A 23,793-nucleotide genomic window follows, 5' to 3' on the forward strand; every position below is an offset into this window, starting at 1 on the left:
GTGGGAGGCTCCTTTGCACAGGAAGCCGGCTTGATTATGGGTACCACAACGTCGCCTACTTCTGCCGTGAAGCAGTAACGTGTAAACATTACTGTTTCGGTCTGAAGGGCGCCGTAATTACTGGGCAAATGAGACTTGACGTCTTATGTCTCAAGGTGACGAGCGCAATTGTAGTGCCGCTCAGAATTTTTGAGTTTTTCAAGAATCCTGAACGGCACTGCTATGTAATGGGTATGGCGTATCAATTACCATCAGCTGAACGTCCTGCTCGTCTCGTCCCTTATTTTCATAAAAAAAAAGACTCAAAGGCAAGATTTCACTAACTTTTTAACGTCTTAATTATGACTACTTAGTTAATATTTAAAAAAACTCACTTGTTTTTAATGATAAATATAATAAATAGTGTTTTACATTTCTTAAACATATTAAAAATGATATATGGAAAACAATATAACTAAAACTGAAAGTGGCTTAAAATTCATAGTTTTGTATTTGCCAGTAAACCGACATAAATTACAAGGATCGGGCTTATCGTTTAGAAGTTATCACTAAAAACTAAAAAACTAACTTATGTCAAATAATAGTTTTTAAATTCTAAACTTAAAATTTTAGTATATTTTTTTATATTAAAAACTATTATTGCTGATTTTATATCATCCAGAAGACAGCTACATTAGTAATTTATGAACCTATAGCTATATTATGACGTCACTAACTATGCTATGTAATAATAGTTTATAATATTAGAAATTTACGTAGAGCCACATAACGTTACTCATTATACTTGGTTGCAAACTATACGTTCGCAAGAGTGAAAACATTTCTTTATCGATTACAAATCTCTTCGCTTTCGATTGTCATGTAATACACTGACAAACAAAGAAATGCGTGCTTTTTATATAAAATATCTCAATGACCGCGATCCGTAACGGTCTCTCGCTGATAGAAATACGAGTGAATTTACATCAATTTAGGCTGGGTTGAAGCAAATTAGCTGTTATAGTTAAGGCTTAAGTCAAATTTAACGTTAACTGTAACGCTTACTTTAACATGGACTGCGGAATTTTTAGCATCATCTTAATCCTTGGCATAGTTAAAGTTAAAAAGTAACTTATCAAGTCAATATCGAATATTGATTTGAAACTTTTGACAGGTTGCTATTTAACATTAACAATAGCTTTTACCGGCGAAGATTGGACTGTATCAGTTAATAGTCAAAGTTATGACGTCATGTAAAAATTGTCAAATGGTACAACTCATTTTTTGCCTAATCGGTGCTTTAACATGTTTGTTATTGCTAAAGTTAGTTGGTGAAACCTTAATGTATCTTCTAACTTATTTTAAATTCAAATTTGGAATGGTTTATTATCAAAAATAGTATATAATATAACTTATTGAAAGTTTAAGACTTCCCATACGAAAAAGAATGCTTCAGACCTGAGAAGAACGCGCGCAACAAACTCAGAGGGTTTTGTTTTTCAATAAAAAATATGGTTACAAAGTAATATAGTCTAATTCAACTTATTATTAAATAGCCTAAGGGTGGTAGCTTTATTCCCAATTTTTGGTCTCATCAAGAAATTCATTTATATTATACGTTTGGGTGGTACAAACGTTTTTTAACAATTCTTTTCAAGTTCGTCATACTTATATTTGTTTTGTTAAAGCATATACATCGCCCCACAAAAGACTTACTAACTCGACTTAGCAAAATAGTAGGCATTATAAGTTTATGTTTGTTCCTGGTGTTATGACAGTTTCTAACAAATTCACTTATGTGCCTATGAACATACATTACATTATCAAGAATATATTGAGAAGCAACAGTCAAGATGTTAATTTCTTTAAATTTATATCTCAATCGTTCCATAGGACCTACGTTATAAATAGCGCGCCCTCTTTTTGATTTGTCACCGTATGCTTTTATATTCAAAATACTTATTAGCTATTGCCAAGCGTGGCTGACTATTTACGACCTGTCAATCAAAATCGGCTACACTAACAATATATTCGCTTAACTATTCTTTACTCTATCTTGCTTGATCCCCGTTAGAGTTGTTCTTCCTTCTCGTCTTGTTTGTCTATACGTTAGTGTACTGTAAGCCTGTGTTAGTCGAATCACTCAGCTAATATTACATAAGTAAAGTCTGAGAAAAGTCTAAGTACGTTCTATAGATCTCAGCCTACATCCAAACACTTTTGATTTGTATGAACAAGGAACCTTATTTATTGTATCGAGAAAGATATTAAATAAAATCTGAAATAGTTACTAGATGGCGCTGAAAGTAAAATTATTTAACAGAGCGACCTAAAATATAAACGAAAGGAAAATCAATAATTATTTTAAGCTTATTTAGCAAATCAGGAATACTTGTCATTCATGTCTACAAATATCTAAAGATTAGAGAATACCAGTTTCAAAATTATTTTTATAAATTGCAAAATTAAGTTAAATTGTCATTAGCAGAACCAACAGAAAACCCACTTAAAATAAAATATATTATAATTTAATATGACTATTATCAGTTTAAATGAAATAATATGCTAATAACAAAATGTTTAACTTAAAAACAGATAAGTGTTGGCTTATTTAAATATTATACATATACACATTTTATTTAATACTAGCTGACCCGACAGACGTTGTTCTGTACATAATAAATAAAATAATGGTTTTTATTAATTTTAATTTGTGACAAAACTTAAGATTTATCAATCTACATAAAAATAATGTGATAGATAATTAACAACTGTAGTAAATCTACCAACTATAGTTAGCTAAAATTAAGTTTATATTTTACCCCCTGAGAAGGTTGGAAAGATATAAAAATTCTAATTAATTATTCATTTATAACTACAAACTATTCTTTCAAATGATTTCTCAACGACGGGGGACCCATCAAAGGAAAAACGAAATTGTTGTTTTTTATTTCATTCCAAGCATTTTTATATTATTTATTCACCTTTTTAAACCTTCTCTGGACTTCCACAAATAATTCAAGACCAAAAGTAGCCAAATTGGTCCAGCCGTTCTCGAGTTTTAGCGAGACTAACGAACAGCACTTCATTTTTATATATATAAATTTTAGTGATTTTAAATAAACTATTTTATTATTGAATACTAATAGGAATAACGTATTTTCGAGTTCTAATACGTTGTTATATTTTATACTTTTTTTTTAATTAAGCGCCTGCTAGTAATGTCATCAATGTACTAAATTTCAATTATAATTTAAATAAATCAATTAGTTTTTCTGACTTTCTTTAAATCTGGCTGGCTGACTTAACAAAAATCAAAAGAGTATTTATTAAGGTAATCAAAAAATTACACTTCAATTACTTATAAATGTTACACCAAAAAAATACACACCGCTTGAATATAAACTTCTTCTCTTCTTACAGTTGGTTAGAAAAACCTATTTGCTATTTAATAAGTAGGAAATTTCTCACTGGCCTAAGCACTGGAACAAGAAGATCAATGACCCACCGTTATGTCATTGAAATTGATCTAAAAAGTGATTTATACAATGTATAATGACGTACACAAGTGAGTACAATGCGCGCGCGCACGCAACAAAACATCTCACATGCTTAGCGATAATTGGCTCAATATAATCTGATTTAAAACATAAGAATTGTAGATATCAAGAGAATATGAATGTGGCATTTCATTCTCTGATTAATATCGCATGAAAAATGTAAATAAATTAATTTATTATATAGCTTTCATCGTAATATTTTTTTTTTAATAAATATAGATAACAAGTATAGACCTTAGAGGTGATAAAATAAACCTCCTTCGGCCAGAGTTTCTTCCCCTTTCTACAAAAATCAAAACCAACATTAATAAAAAAGCTAAGTCTTAATAAATTGAAAAAACAAGGGATGTTATATAATGTATTAGGTACATAAGGATTCATTGAGCACAGATTTAAGAAATAATTATGGTTTCTTTGACAAAGAAGGCTTACTATAGTAAAACAAAACAAACACCAGGTTGGGCATTATATATGAACATGACAAAGCCATTTGATTTTGTCGATTATACAATATTGTTAAAAAATATGGAACAATATGACTACGTGGGAACGTCCACAGCCTAATACAGAAATACCTTGCCCACAGGAAACAGGTTCATACGGTGTACCCCAAGGTAGCGTCCTAGGCTCCTTATTATTTTTGTTATATATAAACGTACATCTTCAAATATACCATATCCTACGATCTTGTTTGCAGATGACAGTACGATAGTAATAAAAGGTGACATCCTGCAACAACTACAACTAAATATAAATGATGCTCTAGCAAGGACACTACACTGGCTTTACTGTAATAATTTGCAAGCAAACCTACAGAAAACTAAAGTTATGATCCTCGTTTGCGAGAGCCAAAAATCACACCTTAAAAAATATCGTCGCATACTGTGTTATAGAAAGTGTCGAGACAACAAAATTTTTAGATTTAAAAGACGGGCTGGGAGTTTCTTATCAGTTCTTCTCAAAGCCCCTTTACGAACTGATGTAGCTTCATGAAGTTTACCAAGTGTTGTTGCAATATGTTGTTATTGTCACTCCCAATGGTAACTAAAATATCCATTCCTAAAAAGCCATCTATAGTAATAGCAATAATATTATAAAGAGGAAATATTTGATTGTTTGTTTATTTATTTGCATTGAATAGCTCCGACACCACTGAACTGATTTGAAAAATTATTACACTATTGAGACGCTACACTATCACCGGGTTTCATAGGCAATAATATATTTTGAAAATAATTACTAATCCTCACTAAAGCTACGATAATGTAACCCAAGGTGTAAAAAAGTACCTAAAATATTATTAACATCGCGTGCGCAGCGGAAAGTATTGACGATAGAATAAAATAGTGTACTACGACTTTGCAGAACATACCATTACTTGCAAAAAGCGTCGAGGCTCCTAATCCGACATTAGAATTGAATAATTTTATTTGTAGTAAAGTATACATTACACTTTACCAGTGGAAGGCTCCTTGGACAGGATGTCGGCTAGATTATGGGTACGTCAACGGCGCCTTATTCTGCCGTGAAGCAGTAATGTGTACGAATTATTGTGTTTCGGTCTGAAGGGCGCCGTAGCTAGTGAAATTACTGGGCAAATGAGAGTTAATATTTTATGTATCAAGGTGGCGAGCGCAACTGTAGTGCCACTCACAATTTTTGTTTTTTTTTAAGAAGCCTGGGCGGCACTGCATTTTAATAGGCAAGTCCTGTTCGTCTCATCCCTTATTGTCATAAAAAAAATACTCACATAGTCAGACAAACTTTTCATGCCGTACGGGAACCGTTCTCTATCCGGCACCAGTCTTCCACGAGGATCTCTCTCTCTCTCTGGCCAGCAGTCATCCACGTTGATGTATTCATAGCCAGCTGCTGCATACCCCTCAGCGACCAGGATATCAGTCATGGTCCGGAATAATCGGTCACTAAAAACGTATCATGTTATAATAATTTCGTTGCAGAGTTTTGATTATGGACAGAGATTATTCTTGAGATATATAGATAGATTTATGTTTTACTTTTAAATTAAAGATATTATATTTTTTATAATCGTATATAAAGTGCTCGAATAATGTCCTTAATTATATCCGGTGTATGTGGATTGATGCCTCTACAGTAAAATAACTCTTATGTTTTATTTATTAGAAGTTTGAGTATTTTTGTTGCATCACTTTGCTTATATTGTAATTGAAATGATTTGTAAAACGATGAAGCTTTAAATGTTCATTGAAAACAGTGTCAATGAGTTTCTTGCCACTTCTTATCATAAAAGCTTTTTCGAAGTGGTGGTAAAGGTAAAAAAGAAAACTTTTGCTATTCGTAAGTATCATTTCTATAACCTACATGATTAAAGTGATTTTGATTTGTTTTGATATCAGATCGGAAAAATTGTAGCTGATTCTAAAGGAATATAGCTGTAAACGTAAGGCTGTCATTAAAATCACGCGCTTGTGCAAGGCCATGGTCTCTTGCTGCACCAGTTGAAGTATAAGACTTGACTGGTCATTAATAATGTTTTACTCGCTTGCTTATATATTTAAAGGTGTATTCTTGTATCACTTATTGAAAGTCAAAAATTAATTCGAAGTCCATGGAATGAAAGGAAACAGTGGAAGAAGACCAACTGAATTTCGCTCCATGATTCAGGAAAGCGTAGGAAATGGTCACTGAAAACCACTCTGTTGATAAAGGTAACTACTATCTAATAGGAAGATGATCAAGTGTACGGAATACCTGCGGACCACTAGACACTTTTTGAAGGTACCCACGTAGTATCGTACTGAAAAGAGGAAAAAAAAAGGAAGTTCATCCCATAGTTTGATAGTATCGGGAAGAAAGTTCCTTGAAAGCCGCACTGTGGGGGATCTCCTGCCATTCAGAAGGTAAGGATAATTAAGTTTGTTGTGGTGCGAAGGAGGAATCAGCAGGGATCAGTTAATTACTCTTCGGAGCACTGCCCGTGATAAATACGGTAAAAGACACAACGTAGCGACCTACGCAACGACCTACGCAACGCCAAGTGATCGAGCTGTTTGCACAGTGCAGTATCCCTAATGATACAAGTAGCTCTGCGTTGCACGCAGTCAAATTGTTCTAGCTGAGAGTACCTACATGTTCTAGTGATCAGAGATGAGAACAATACTCCATAGGTGGTAGGACTTGCCAGTTATGTAGCCCATAATGTGAACCAGCTTGTTATCTATTGATGACCAGACCTCTTCAAGGCCAATTGTGTTGAGGCGTGTAACGGAATGCTCAAAATCGATGACAAGCTATTCAGCCTCTAGGCAGGGAGGAAGATATTGGCAGAAGGCAAGTTCGACTCCTCATAGGGTTTTCTTTCTGACCTATGCAAGCTGATTGGACGTCTAGCTAATATAGCTTGACCTCAGTCAATCCAGCCTGCGCAAATTCTACCTGTAAACCGCCAAAGATCTTAAGCACATCTTTTTCGTGTTTGAGTCATTATTTCCTCCCGTAAGAATTAAACTTGAAAGCCCTTATACACTTGGAAGAGACCACTTGAATCTTAATACTTGATACTAATGGATATCGAAAGTTATAGGTACTTTTAACTATTTACCACCACTTTGGATAAGGTGGAGCTTTAATGAGAAGAAGTAGTTAGAAACACTTAACTTCTCCTCTTGAATAAAAAACACAATTTTTTTAGTAGCAGAGGACGAGAAACGAGCATACGGGTCACCTGATGTTTAGTAATCAGCGCCGCCCACACTCTACTACAATACGACCCACAGGAGCGTTGCCGGCCTTTAAGGTGTAAGCACTTTTGTTTAAGATACCCATGTTGTATCATCCAGGAAACACCGCACATTCCACAGCTTTATGTACGTGGAAGAAAGTTCCTTGAAAATCGCACTGTGAAGGAACACCCCACATCCAGATGGTGGGGATATATTCTAATTTGTGGCGTGTCTTACAAAGGTCAAATTCGGCAGCAAGATCAGGTCAAACAGCTCTACGGAACACTCCCCGTGATAAATGCAAAAGAAGACACACAATCAAGCGACGTCTCCATGCAACACCAGGATATAGCAATAGGCAAAATTCCTTACAGACACCCCTGTTTATTTTCTAATTACAAACTATATTTATCTTATTACCCAGTGACCCTTAAATTTATATAAAAAATAGAAGAACACTTTTTACCTTATACAATTGTCCGGGTCATTCTTGCAATCCGTATTGCACCTAAACCTTTCCCAAGCCAGCCATCCCATGGGAGGGGTCAATGCCAGGCCATTATCCAAACCCAATATTTGTCCCAAAACACACAACACGCCAAAAACTGTCCATATACATTTCACTGAAGACATAATCACAGATATTTATTTCACAATTGTTATATCATTAGCTGCGACTTGTAAGCTGTGTGGTCACCAACCAAATGGCATTATTATACCTGCAACAAAACGGAAGAGTTTATTTAATGATATCGGAGTTCATTTCCTAATCAACATCATGCAATTTATATTGATAACAGCATAAACTTTGAAATCCATCAAACGTGTTGTTTGTTGTTTTGAAGTTTTGATAATAATGTCAAAACAGCCTATAGATAACAAATAGAAACAATCGATTCTAATTTTGATACGAGCGAATTTCCAGCGCTTACGTGTGTGTCCGGTTAAAACAATTCCAACAGCAGTCAACAAAAGCACATTGCCCGACAAAACATTAAGACCTGTTTTGACTTTGTATACCGAATTTCACTATATTTATAATATTAGAAGTTTTAAAACAATTAAATATAATATAATATGATAATTATAACACGTAGGATGCTTGTTGTACTTTTTAATTTTTTATATCACATGTTGTAACTAATAATCATACATCGATCTCGGAATTTTCAGTAACCAAAGCGATTGGATAAAATTACATCAAATAACGTAATTTTTGTTTACAAAAACGCAGAAAAGAAAATTACATCGGGTGGTTGCTTAGGTTTTCTTTCTTTTTCCTATAAAATCATTTATTTATTTTAAATTATTGTTTGTTAAATTTATTATATTGTATCTCTTATATTGTAAAAACGTTTGTGACTATGGCTATATAGCTAACGAAATGGCCCTAAAGATTTGATGAAATTTCCAACATCGAGATTGTTGAAGGAGAAATATATCCAGAGTTTTATCAAATTTTCTTCCCATGAAGCTAAATCGCTTTCTATGTTTTGGTCAATACTTTTTTAATATTTCCTATAGTAGCAAACCCCTTATTTACTCTTAAAACACCGAGCAGAGCATGATCATTCTGAAATTATTATCGAAAATCTTCAAAGAACTAAATAGTTTGGATTACAGAGGTTTCTTATAAAATACAGCTCGCGATTCCATTGTCTAAACAAGTCATGAATAATTGATACCAATTAAAAATTTTCATTGTCAATGTTGATGACGCTGTTCTTAGTATTTTTGCCGTGGGAAATGAGGAAATGTTATGTAAAAGTGCAGTAATTGTCTGTATTTAGGCTTTTTGTGTCGGCCATTGAATGACAGTTATGGGGCCCACTTGTTAGTTGTTACTCTTTCAACAGTCGCTTTTGTAATAGAGCTTACTATTAATTCTTGCATTAACTAGAGAATAAGCGTTTGCAACAATCTAAACTATAAAGAGAAGATCTTTGATTCTTTTTATGTTTGTTTACAATAGATCAATCTACTTTTACCGTTTTTAAAAATTATTTCCTCTACAATAAGCTACACTTGCCCTGTGCTTCCCCGGGGCGTAAAAAGAATAGGGTAGACCCAGGCCCAAGGGTGTCGTAAGAGGCGACTAAGGGCTTTTTAAAAGTGGGAGAGTCACGCTGCCATCTTATGACGTCAGCACAATCTGGCCAGACTCGTCCGGGCTAATTACTAGTCTAGATAGAGTCTTGCTGTTCGACAACCGATTAAAACAGGCAAGGTTTGATACTTTAGTGTGCGTGACAAACAACGTCTTACACTCGCGATTTGTATGTCACCGTGTGTTAGTGTGTGTCCATTGCTAAAAGAAGAGGTTAGCTGTCAACTTAGTTTTTTTTTCGACGTTTATACAGCTGTCAAATGATCTGAGTAGAGATCCATACAAATATTGAAAAAACGAATTAAAATCGAGACACTATTGGGAGTGCAATGATATTTTTTTTTGTATAATATTGACAAAATTATTTACAATTCGTGGGAGATAAAAATGGGCTTAAACCAAAGCCAAGCGAGTATAAGTCATACGAGTATCTTAATTAAAAATACCGTTGTAACAGCGAAATCAAGTATATTGCCGAATCATGTGAAGTCAATGTAAATTCCATGTAAAATTGTTGTTTTGTTAATATTGTCGAATTCATCACTTCACTGTTCGATAAAATATGTTATGTCTGTTGTATTAGAAGTCATTATAAATACACAGATTAACTATCTAAAAATGAAACAACTTAACGAGTTGGTTTAATAAGATCATAATTACATCTATATAATTATTATCTTATAAAATAAACATGTTAAATTAGCAGTTTAATTACTGTAACACTGTTTTATCTGAACATCGTATATACTATCCTACATACTATCTCAGATGTAAATTGGTTAAGAGTTATTTGTGGTGGTATTTATTATAAGGCTATTTATATAAAGAGTATATGTAGCGTCTAAATAATCTATTTGAATATTTAACAATGTAAAAGTATGGGAAAATACAGTATAAGTACTTAAGATAAGTCCTTACCCCAGAAAAGGTTTACTAACTCGACTAACGGCCGTTTTCAATAACCTATCTATCCTTAGTTTAACTTACTAGACGTCGACAAATCTATCCTTTTACGCTTACTGACATTTCACTAACTTATTGACAGATAGCATTGGACTATAACTATATTGGACATAACTATGGATAGATAAGATCTTGTCATTAAACAGTGACAGCAATGTATCCGTAAGTTAAACTTAAGATAGATAGGTTATTGTAAACGGCCGTTAGCCGAGTAGTAGGCATAATAAGTATATTGGTGTGCCTGTATACTTACATAATATTATCAAGAATATAATGAAAGGCAACAGTCAAATGTTTAATTCCTTAAATTTCACTCTCAATGATTTTGTTAGGACTTTAGTTATAAATAGAGCGAATAGCCCTCTTCTGCAGCACTAATATGGTATATATATCGGCAGCATAGCCTATAGCAAAATACCGTAGGTCCATATAAACCACAAACTAGGCGCGCCGTAGTAATAGTAGGGCTCTTGGATAAATTATAACATCAATAAAATTCTCTATTAAAATAGTCGTTGCCATAATTATGCCTCAGATAAACATCTCGCTGTCTACGTCTCAAGTTGCTACATACTTGATCTATGACATGAAACAGCTGATTGTCACAGTAATTGTTTTTGTCTTGTATCTTGTATCTTTTATTAAGATGTTGCCGGAAGGGATTATCACGTAACAATATAATTCATTCATTATCTCAGTGTTATCTAGAGTACAATATAACTAGTTATAGCAGACGGCTGTTTGATCGGATATTCAGAGGTAAATTTATGTGATCACTTATAATACAAAAACGTGGAAAACAATTGTGGTTGACTGTTAACCTCTATTTTGAGCAACGCACGCACACTAACAAAAATTAACAAACGTAGCTTGTCACGTACATTTAAATAATATAGCTGGCTTGTTTTCATCGGTTGTCTAGTAGCAAGAGGCTCTATTTAGATGTAAAACGATCTAAGACCAGAGCAATCACGCGTTTTTGTCCCTGTCTTGTCGTTTTGAGTCAGACATACAGCTCACTGAAGTAAATTCCAGAGCTATGTTGTACGTGGAAGAAAGTTCCTTGAAAAATTACGCTGTTGTAATGTCAGACATGTAGATGGTGAGTGATTGTGGAATTCGGCGGCAGGAAACAGGTTAAACATCTCTTTAGCATACTCTCCGTAATAAAAGCGGTAGATGAGACAATGAAGCGACGCATACGAGGCCAAGCGATCGAGCCGATGTTTGTTGCCGATGTTTTTGATATATAAAAAAATCATAAAAAAATTAAATTCCTACAAAGTATTTACAGGAAGATAAAAGACGGATAAATCGTGTTTTCGGTAGTTTTTTAAATCAGGAACGGATAGTCAGAAGGCTACTTCCTGAATATAAGTTCCGGATAAGTAATCACCAACATATCATATAACTAAAACCTTTCCGAAACACGCTGCATCTTATGGTAAAAGTATTATTCCGATCGGTTCAGTAGTTTTCACAGAAAAATCTAAGAAAAAAAGAAAGAAAGATTTTTTTATATTTTGAAACGTATTAGTAGCTTGTACTACTAGTAATATAAAAGATATAAGATAAATATAAATATAAACTTCAGATTGATAAACAAGCAAAAAACAAAAAAGATATACGATTAAAAAAAACAACTCTACATTTTTAAGTATAATATTGATAGACTATGACGTCACAGAACCCCGCCCAAAATGGTGCGTTTAAATAGCCGAAATATATTGCCCGATGAGAGTATTTATTTTTTAGCAGTGGGAGGAGAAGATACCTGCTAGATTATGGGTACCACAACGGCGCCTTGTTCTGCCGTGAAGCATTATTGTGTTTCGGTCTGAAGGGCGCCGTAACTAGTGAAATTACTGTGCAAATGAGACTTAACATTTTATGTCTCAAGGTGATGAGCTCGATTGTAGTGCCGCTCAGAATTTTTGGGGTTTTTCAAGAATCCTGAGCGGCACTGCATTGTAATGGGTAAAGCATATCAATTACTATCAGCTGAACGTCTTGCTCGTCTAACCCTTATTTTAATAAAAAAAAAACAATAAGAATATTCATATTCAAATATTTTTATTCAAAATAGAATTCAAAATCACTTATTGAACGTCAAAAACTACCACCCATTCAAAGAGACTGCCTCAGACCTGAAAAGAATGGGCGCAGGAAACGCAGTGGGCTTTTTTTTATATAAATATATGGATTACAATGTGATATCGTACAATAAACATTTATAATTAAAGTTATCAACAATTAAAGTATTATTAAATTCATGCATATAACTTATTGCGGCTTATGGGACAACCATGTCTCCAGATTATGTATAAAGATTGAGTTGTTTTGGTCAGATATGCAGAGAGGACTAGTAACAGTTTCTTCTTTTTTATACTCGCTCTATTTTAATTGGGATCGACTCTCCTAATCAATCATTGCCAGGACTTTCTGTCCATGGCCGTCTACGGAACTATTTAAGCTGTTTGAAGTCCTTTGTATATTACTTATTGCCATGTTAATCGGGGTCTTCCTCGTCCTCTTGGTGTGGTCGTGAATTGATAATGGGTACGTGGTCCTGGTAGGAAGCGAAAACCAGCCGTCTAGGAACATCTGCAGTTCCAGAGGTCGGAAGTTACGTTATTAGCTTTAAGCTTGGACGTATTTCACAAACCACTGACCACGTGAGGCCAGAAGTTTGTTACGAAATACGCGATTGTGAAATTCCAGTCATCAACGTGATGTGAGTGAAATATGCATTTGGACGATGTCCGGATGTGATGAAAGTCGGCTGCAGAAAATTATTTGAGTAATCTTACCACAATCAGTACATACGGGGTTAAGAACGCTTGAATGAAAAAGCCAATGCACTAAGACCGAAGCAATGGCAAGTATGTCATTCTCTATATACCTTTCTACTGTTATTGTTATTTCTGGAATCGGTGTATGGCCGCCGCGGCCCCACCCTCGCCTCTCGCCTTGTCACGTTGCGCGTGCGACACAAGCACATCTCACCTACAACTATGTATATAGTAACAAACTTACCTTAGGTGACACCGACTCCAAAACTAACAATAATCGTAACTGGAATTGGATTAGTTAGTTTAAGTGTATATTATATAAATTATATATATATTGTTTTGGAGTAGTTTTATTTGAAGTCAGTTGTTCTTTAGTTATTTCTTTTTATTTTTAGTACGATCTGCTAACTAATAATTTGTCCAAATATGTGTTGATCTACAAAATTTTGTAATGCAGCAATGGACGTAAGCACATTGCAATTTGACTACAGACGGTTAGAAATTCTACCACAGATTACCACGCACCCTTACTGTATGTCGTTAAATCGGTTGGCGCGATATTGAGTTTAATCGTCCATTTATCACCTACCTAATAGTCATCTTTAATACAAATGTTCTTTATTCCATTATATAAAGATAATATTTGGTATAAAATGTACTTAGCTTAGGACTATATTAAGGTAAAGAGTTTACCACAGATATAATATAAATAAGAGTTTTGACAAACAAATCGCGCGAGATAGAAGAAAATCTCAGACGGAGATACAGCTAGATAGAAAAGGTTAGCGAATCTGTTGTTGCTGTAATTGTGTTTGAAAGGTCGTCAACAGTCAGCCACGCTTGGCATTAGCTCCTTAGTATTATGAATATCAAATCAAATTGAACATGCATTATCGGGCAGGTCGTCTATACGTTTTTTTGTGATAATAAGGGACCAGACGAGCAGTACGTTCAGTTGGTTGTAATTAATACGCCCTGCCAATTACAACACAGTGCCGCTCAGGATTTTTGAAAAACTCTAAAACTGTGAGCGCCACTACAATTGAGCTCGTCACCTTGAGACACAAGATGTTAAGTCTCATTTGCCAAGTAATTTTCTAGCTACGGCGCCCTTCAGACCGAAACACAGTTATCTTTACACATTACAGCCTCCCATTGGTAACGCTAGTATATTCAAAGTCTTAAGCTGTCACACTTTTCTTGTAAAATGAGATTCTCTTTGACAACAACCTACAAAGGTTACTCTCAGAATATTCGTCAAATTGATTAACACATGTTCGTTGCTCCATAATGTTAGTAATATCCTATGTCGTAAGTTAGCAATTTGATTATGAATTATGATTATCTTCTTGAGAAACTCGTTAATGTAATGAGCTCCGTAAATGTGTATATTTTAACCAAATAGTTTGAGTGCTACCGCCATTCCAATTTAGCTGCAATATTGTATTTTATTCATTGACGTACAATTAACAACTAGACTCACAATCATGGTCAAAAATTGTCTGAAGCAAAAGTCTGCCTATGCGTCTATTAGACAGTAGTTTTCGTTTAAGTAGCTGTGTTCCGACCGCACTTTGAATACAACGCCACGCAATGACCAACCCCCCTTATTCATAATAGTCTGCTAACTTAAAGCATTGCTAACTCTCACTCTGTCTTCTTCTATTGACCTAAGTCAGAATGAGATAAAAACACTCCTTAGCGGCTGTTTAAAGTTAGCGGACCATTATGAATAAGGGGGAAAGTGTTTAGTGTAAAACAGACCAATCAGCATATCCAAACTTAAAATATTGGGGTGTCGTATTTCAGGTTACTTGATGTTTTTTATCATTTTGCTAATTTAAAAAAAATACATTTCGATTGCAAAAATAAAAATGTTCTTGCCTCGTGTTCGCGTCCGTGTAGCGCGTGACCTAGTGTCACTCATTCTGATGGGCGCATAGTAGAATTTGAACATTAATGCCACGAAATAAAGTGCTAATTTGAATGAACTTTTTAATGCTATCTGTACTTACTTATACATTAATGTATACGTCTATTTACAACGCTGCTCGGACATTTTTTGGCGACTTTTCGCAAGAATCCTTAAGGAATTAGATAGTGGTGAATTCTTTGGTGTCAAACTTAGATCTGATAAATACGACTAGCCTCTCAGTAAGCAAGGCATGACAATAGGCCAAGTTTATTACTACGTCTTCGTATTCGCGATACGTCAGTCACTTTGTCTCAGTGTGGCGCGTTGCTGAAAACAGAGGCTAAGAGTTCACCGCACAAACAGTCTCCTCTTTTGAAGTCGGTTAATAGTAGATTTATTAGCTGTGGTACTTTATGATTATAACACGATGAAGGTCTCATATATGCGACCACTTACAGGCTTATTACAGTTAATAAGTAAATTACAGCAGTAATTCGAACCTTTCAACTCAATAACTAGAACGAACGCTAATTGTTTCTGATTGCGTTGTTTTTTGTTGTAATATAGCCTGGTTTTCCCGCAGACTACACGGTTTTTGTTGATGAATATAATTTGAAGGACATGGAGGCGTTTCGCGTTTTTTTTTCCTGTTCCTATTTTTGTAGATTTGTAGATGATAGGAAAAAACACGAGGCGTTAGTAACTAAAAATTATGAATATGTATAAAATTTGACTGTGATTTGACTATGCAGGCTGTAAAGGAATTAGACGTAGAGCTCTCAGGTCATTTATAGATAGACTGTGACAGCTGTAAAAAACATCGTGAGGTTGACAGTTAACCTTTATTTTGAGTAATGCACGCACACATACACCAAGTGACATACAAATCGCGAGTGTAAGACGAAGCTTGTCACGCACACTAAAGTAAATAAGTCTGGCCTAATTTATCGGTTGACTAGCAGCAGGATGCTCTATCTAAGGTAGAGCTCATTAAAAATATTATAGGCAATGGTTAATGTTTAAATTTCGTCTTATTATGCGCGTTTTAAGTAGGTAAATATTTAATTTAAATAAAAAAGTACTTAAATTTACTTTTGTTTATGTTTGAAGATACATTTATTTTTATTAAGTTCCTGTTGTAATAAATTCTTGTGGTCCAAATATACTAAGACGATGCTATCATTGCTTACATGATGATGCGACGCCTTAAGACACTGTTATAAACAAATATAAAAATCAACTTTAAAAATTCCATTGTTTATTTTTATTAGCTGAATATTCGAAAATGTGACAGTTCCAATTTATTCATTGTATATTATAGTCTAGTCAACAAGTTCAAAAACTTGTTAACTCTTGATAAAGCTCGTAAAAAATGATTGTGTTAATGTTTTCGTTAATAACTACAACTCTTTGATGTATAAGCAATTTTGAAAGTACCGCCCGTAGCTAGAGGAATTACTGGGTTAGTAAGACTTATCTTATGTCTCAATCTGATGAGCACAATTGTGATGCCGCTAAAATTATTTTTTTAGAAGCGTGATTAACACTGTAACGGGCAGGGCCTATCACTTACTGACACGTGAGCCTCTAGCCTGCATGCTGCCTTATATAAAAAAAATGGTTGTCTGTAAAGTAGGTTTACAGACTATAATTATACCTGATAATGTCATAAGAAAACATCTTTTGATTGGATCGCTTATATGAGACGCACTATGCTACTTTTTTTTTAATAATCAAAGAACAAGATCCGTCACAAGCCGAACCCTCGGGTCGATCTGCTCTATCACGTGTTCCGCTGTCTCGCTCGCACGCTCGGCTCAGACGTAACGTGACAGTTTTTCGTGCATGCAGCTGGCGTTCATCGATGTATAAGACATTATCACGTCAAAAAATAAAGACGTGTGGCACTCGGGGACTGCCGCGGTAAAGCTATTGCATAGCATTTTTATCAACTTATGCATTATATAATTATTTATTTATGCAGTATTTTTTTTGATAAAATTAATTTTAAAAAAAGCAAACGGGAAGTGAGTAAAATTTAACTTGCATGATTTGATTACAGACAGACAACGGGACAGGTGAAACTAAATAAAAATGCTTGTCATACATAATAATAAATATTAAAAAACGTGATAAAAAAAGAAATTAAAAAAAATCAAGAAGTACCCCAGGATCGAACCTGGGACCTTGTGCACAAAAAGCATACGTGATAACCGCTGTTCCACGGCAACTGTAATGACCGTGCCGAAATATCTATATACATCTAGTAAGTAAGTGTTAAGTTATTTTCAAGCTATGCAATAGCTTAATAATCAAATTACAGATTAAATGTAAACGTTAATAGAGGTCAGACTAAGTCGAAATCCTTTCGGACCCACTGTACATTGACTTGATACTTTTCACACATTTAACGAGACAAGATTAATCTAATTATAAAGCCAATTAGAAGCAATCAATAAAGTCGGGCAACGTTTGATAATTATAATATAAACTAGATCTAATATGATTTATTTTATACTAATAATATTGACACACTTTTACACAAATTATCTTGCCCCGAACTCGGCATGGTCTGTACTAGGAGTTTAAGAGAGGAGTTTCACTCACACACACACACACACACATCCTCAAAACATGGCACACGCATTCACACACCTTTATTATTTATGATAAAAATAAAGTACCTACATAGTTATTTTGATTTTTAGAGCTTTTTAGTCACTGTGTGGTGGAATCCTGGTAATACAGGTATTATATTACCTACCACATGCACCAGCGATCCGTGACCAAAACTTACATATCCCCTGTATTTGTAATTTTGTAGGCTTTCGTTGTATTGTAATTTTGGTTGTCAGTGAGAAATAAAGATATATTAATAACATTATCAATATAAATATATAAAATAGAGTCCAACAGATCGCGGAACTTCCACACGATACGTGCCGTTCACAAAATAGCTACTTTCTGTATCTAACCCTTAATCCAGTTATTTAGCGAGAGCCTCTTGATGTGGTCATGGTATGAGCCTTGTGATGTTCGATGCTCTTTGCTATAAGACCATTTACGGAAGCGACTATTCAACTATTGGGACAATTATTGTTGAATCAACATCCCACATGTCAGTAACCTCGTATGCTGGTCTAGGTACTTCGACAATTTGTCTATGTCACCCTTCACAAGGTTATCATTATTAACGTACGTAAACATACATAAGATATAAACATCCATATTCATTATATACCTACACTTGCACCTACCGGAATTCGAACCCTGGACCTCTAGCCTAGGAGATAAACCATATTAGCCATATTATGGCTATAATTTTACTATATACTGACAATATACATAAATTCATTAATATAAGCAATCCGATTTGAAAAGTTACATTCATATATTCATTATTCAAACTATATACCATTGGATAGAGTAGTCAAAAATTGAATTTTTGAAGTAAAACTTCTTAAACAAAAAACTTAGGCGTGACTGGGGGTAACTCAGAATATTTTTCTGACGGAAGTAACGTTAGTACTTCCGACAGAAAAAAGTCAATTGAAACGATTCATAACCATTATAATTTAATTAAGTAATATTTTCTGAAAATCTCCAATCGAATTTATTCATTTAAGACTACTTTGTAATAAATAATAAATAAAAGTTCGCAGTCTGACGTTTGCGCCATTCGTTAATTTTTCTTCGTCCATCGGACAGGCAAAAGGTCCGAGCCCATAGAGCCATATTCATTAATATTCAATAACAACATTATATTGATATGTGTGATATTAATAATTTAATTATTTTTATTCAATTATCTATTAATGTAAGTATAACACGGCTAATTAATGTAAGTATATATTTAATGGTATAAATTAAATCTTCTTGTCTTTCAACTTTTTAAGAATATTTGTTATATATACTGGTTGTCCTAGAATAGGTGTGACAAACAAGGGCAAACGAAAATAACATATTTTGTCTATGAACTTTCAGATAAGCAAAAAAAGTATATATTATATGTATCTGTTAATTATTCCTATAGTTAATTATAATTAAGTTTTACTTCAACCGCGCGTTAAGATTACACGCACACTTTTTTTTATAAAGAAATCCATGAAATTTTCAACTCTTGCAAATATTTATCAAAACCGGCACATTAATGTAAGATGCGCGCTGTGATGAAGAAACCTACAGAAGGATTATAAATAAATTTTATGTAGGCTTCAAAACCTGCGAAAGGATAAATATGCCCCACTGGCTACCCCTACTTATGTTAACAATATGTTAAAATGAAAACGCGTTCTTTAACGACAGCTAGAACATTATTTACAACACGTGACTCTAAAGTTACGTAAGTTTATGTAAGTTGCCAGTCCACGTAACTTACGAGTAGTTTGTACGCAAAAAAACTAGTAATTTCCGTCAATCAATTGAGTTAATTAGCTTTTTAGCTGTTTCTGTAATTTCACTTTTGTTGGCCGTATCACGGCATTGAGCAGTGAATTATTTATATAAAACATTGATAATTTGGGCTACGGCAATGTGGTATGAGGGTGTGCTTTGCAAGTAACGCTTCGTTGAATCAATTCTTGACGACCCATAGACGAGTAGCCCAGTGGTTAGTAAACATTTATATGGTTAATATGGATGTTTGTTTCTGAGTCATGGATGTTTATTTGTATTTATGTATGTTAAAGAAAGTATATTGTATTAAATATAGTGTTGCACCCATATTTGGATCTAGATGTGTTTTTTATCAGGACCGCAGCCCATAGACATCCGTACTTTGTCTGTGGATGGACCGCACAACACAAATAGATCCACACGGTTATTTACGTCCATATTGTATATCCGATCGCAGCAAAATTAGCACGAATTGCCACCGAATATAGGTTACGGAAGATTCTCTTCCTCAAACCTTGTAAAGAAATATGCACTTTATCCACCCGCTTATAAGGTGCTTTTTTAATTACACTCAGTGCGCAGCTCCGTAATGGATGCGTAACACATTGATAAATGAAATAACGCACACTACGATCTACTCGTACGTATCTACTTCTAGGTTTCTGGCACTTCTGATCACCTACTACCGAGTGAGTCCTGTGCACGACAATCGATTATTAACATAGTATATGTTTCGGTTACGTCGCGCTCTGACTGCCTGTTACACTTTCACTCACTTTCGCTATACTTGTTACGTTTTTAATAATATTACGATAATACTACCAATAAAACGCACTCAAGTTCGACTGTAATTGATATTGGTTCAACAGAATCTATAAAACTGATTTAAAATTTAATCAGACTAGATTTAGATAGTGACCCTGCCAAATTCTAGAATTCGTGTTTAAAGTTTAATAAATGTTAGTGTATTCCTATACACGTGGGTTGGGCTACCAAGTCATGATATAATTTAAAGAGTTACAGTAGGGCTGCCATTTTTAATCAGTTCGTTAATATGAATCACGTGACCAGTTTTGTGTTCTTAACTCAATTTCGACATGATTGTGGTTTGGAACGTTTTTCTGGAATTACGTTAATATGCATGTTTATTCCCGAGTCATGGATGCTTATATGTATTAATGTATGTTTAATTAAATATATTGTATTAGGTAAATATATCGATGTCTTTTGCCCATAGCACATATAGGCTTTGCCTAGTAGTTGCCTAGCGCCAACATAATAACACACACACATACTCACGCCTTGTTCAAGTCGGGGTAGGCAGAGACAATAGAATGCCATTTGCTTCTATACTTACAAACCTCACGCGCTTCCTCTACATTCATTACTCTTTTCATACATGCTCGCCGGTTGCGGGTGCTCGGACCTCTCCTTTTCTCAAAACGTCCCCAATTTGATCGACGAATATTCTACGAGGTTTCCCGCGACCGACTTGCCCACACACACTTGCCTTATATATTTGATGCGTCATGCTTTCTTCACTCATTCGCTCCACGTGTCCAAACCATTTCAGCATTCTTTTTTCAGTCCTTGTCACAACATCCTCTTTCAAACCACAGCGCGCTCGTATCACCGCATTCGGAATTCTATCAGTCAGTCTTACCCCACACATATTACGCAGTGATCCCATCTCAACTGCGTTAATTCTGCTTTTATGCTTCTTCTGCCATACCCAACTCTCACTTCCATAAGATAATAAGTGTATTTCAATATTATTATTTATTTATTATTTAAATGTTGCACCTCTTTTAATTATTAATCTGTACAATATAATAAATAAACTCGGTGAAAAAAACAGTGCAGTTTAATTTATACAGTTCACTCTCTCAATGACAATAGTTATTATGTAAATTACAAACACTGACATATTCGTATCCAGCGGTATTAAATAGTTTGGTTACATTTTAAAAGTGTTTCCAAAAATGAAGGAGGTTTTATACTTATGTCTCAGTCACAGTCAAATATAGATATGTTGCCTCTGTTATGTGCTAAAAGCACTCAATTTGGCCCTTCTGTGGTCCCAAAGAGACTTGTTAAACCAACTCATGATCTCAGGAGTGTAATAAACCCTGGAGCAACAAGAAGGTTGCGTATGAACTAACGGGGCACTGCAGATTAACGGCCGTTTACAATGACGTATGTCTGGTAGGACACATTGCTATCACCGTTTAATGACAAGATCTTATCTATCCATAGTTATCTTCGCGGATTGACTGTCTTATGCTAGGTTGATGAACGACTTACGGGAAACCCAAAGATATTTTATTTATTGTCACTCGTGTATGCATATTATACTAAGTTTAAGTTTGCTGGTCATATATTGATTTGATCGTTTCAAGTTTCAGGGTCCGACGGTCATAATTGTACTCTCTCAGGATTAGACAAACAAATTCGTTAGTCAAAGACCAAAGCTCGCTATTAACTTGGACTTTGACTTAGACATATCCTAAATTAAAACTAACAATATTAAAGTAACTCTATCTGTCGTTCGTATTTCAAACTCTGAAGTTTGTAGAGAGTTAATTACTTATAGGATAAAATGTCGTAGTATAAAGTGTACCTATATAATACATTCAAATTTCAAAATCTGAATAGTATAGATTTTTTTTTAATGTTAGCTAAGTATTAATTAATTATCTCTAAAAAAAATTATCAGTACGGTTAGAACAACGAACACGTGACTCAGAGTCATAACGTAGCCCGTTGAACGTTGTTACATTTGCAATACCTATAAAGATGCATTCAATAACACACTTTATCCGTACAGCATTAAGATCTCAATTCGTAGTCAATGATTGTCATTTTGATCTGGTTTCTCGGTAAGTATGTCAGGAGAACCAGTTCGCTTGCACTTTCAGCCCTACCCTTTATAGTGCAATGTCATTTAGCAATATTACCTCATCGTAGGCTGTGTTTTGTTTATTTATACAATATATACTTACTTTGATGAAAGAGCTGACGAAGTTGCAAGAATTGGTGCTAAAAGTATTCAATTTGGACCTGAACCCTTCTGTGGTGTCCCAAGGAGACTTATATCAGCTTGATGTGTTAACAAGCGCTACCAACGTCATGAACTGTCATAAGATATCCCAATTAATAATAAGAAATAACTATAATAGCATATTATATTCAGATCTTTAGTTAACTCGATTCGTGTGAGTTAGTTGGCACTACAGTAGTACCAACTAACACTTGGTAGCATCATTACGGTAGACGCTCGTGCCCTATATAAGCCAGAGCGCTGAGTTCACTCCATAGGGAGTGCCGCTTGCCTCTCTCTCTCTCCCCAAGAGAAGATCGCCTTCGCTAAAAGCTTAGAGGGCACTTGCCCAAAGCCAACCACAGGTGGTGTTTAGTGGGCAGGCACTTAGGTTTTACGTGAGTCTCACATAACCAACGCAGACTTAGGCTGCGTTGGTATGCTGTCCTAATTGTCTTTTTATTTTTAGTATATTGAAATTATAAGTGTGGAAACTTTAACAGATGTAACAGTTTTATTATGTGCGTTTAAATTATAATCCCCTTCTATACTTGTTAAATCAACCTTGACACATCATGTTCAGAAGAGTGTAATAAACTCTGGAGCAACAAGAAGGCTGACACGAGGCACTAGAGCTAAGTAGGGAAAAGGCATTCTAACCAGGAAACTAACGGGCCACTGCAGATTAAACAAACACCTCTCAATCTTAGGTCTCACAGATCGCAGAACGTTTAGATTCTGCTATAGTGCAGAAGAGAGTTAACGCGTGTGCGTAATAATACACAAAACAAAATTTGTCGCGCTTTACCGGGCTCAGGTTGTATATCCGCTAGTGTATTGTAAGTGTATGATTGTAAATCACGAACTGATTTTAATAACGCGCATTATCAACGCTAATGTCTTCTGATCATTCAATGAATGTGACTTAGTAACCGATCATTTTTTTGTTAGTAAAAACTTCATTTAAATACAACTAGATGGTACATCGTGATGTGATCGCGAATTATTTTATGGAAATCCTGAAGAGACATTCTTTGTTCATTATTCTACTGTCCCGGAATGTATATTGAATTTTCAACTAGCGCTCTTTCTAACTTAGTGACGCATCGACTGTAAATCTTGGTATGTCTTGTTCTACTCTTAAATATTACTATTATAACTTACTACTACTGTTACTATAATGACAAATGACAGCCCCCAACACGATCGCATTACTTCCTATTTGTGATGACTGGTATACGCTGTTTGAGGTATATTTCAGAATATTTCTTTTTTTTTGGGAGAAGAGGACAAACGAGCGAACGATAAAACGACAACAGAGTGACCGTTGTTTTTCAT

General features: G+C 34.7%; 1 protein-coding gene across 2 annotated transcripts in view; it reads right to left on the reverse strand.

Moving 5' to 3' along the window:
* The window catches only part of LOC126970994 (alpha-N-acetylgalactosaminidase), a 68,744-nt gene that overhangs the window by 27,463 nt on the left and 17,488 nt on the right, over window positions 1-23,793 (reverse strand). For both annotated transcript variants that reach the window (XM_050817163.1, XM_050817164.1), the window contains exons 2-3: window positions 7,710-7,962; window positions 5,290-5,464 (exon numbers count right to left, since the gene is read on the reverse strand). In XM_050817163.1, coding sequence (XP_050673120.1) covers window positions 5,290-5,464; window positions 7,710-7,876 — 342 coding nt within the window. In that variant the 5' untranslated portion in view covers window positions 7,877-7,962. The remainder of the gene's footprint in view (window positions 1-5,289; window positions 5,465-7,709; window positions 7,963-23,793) is intronic.

Source organism: Leptidea sinapis, chromosome 22 (genome assembly GCF_905404315.1).
Source record: "Leptidea sinapis chromosome 22, ilLepSina1.1, whole genome shotgun sequence".
NCBI lineage: Eukaryota > Metazoa > Arthropoda > Insecta > Lepidoptera > Pieridae > Leptidea > Leptidea sinapis.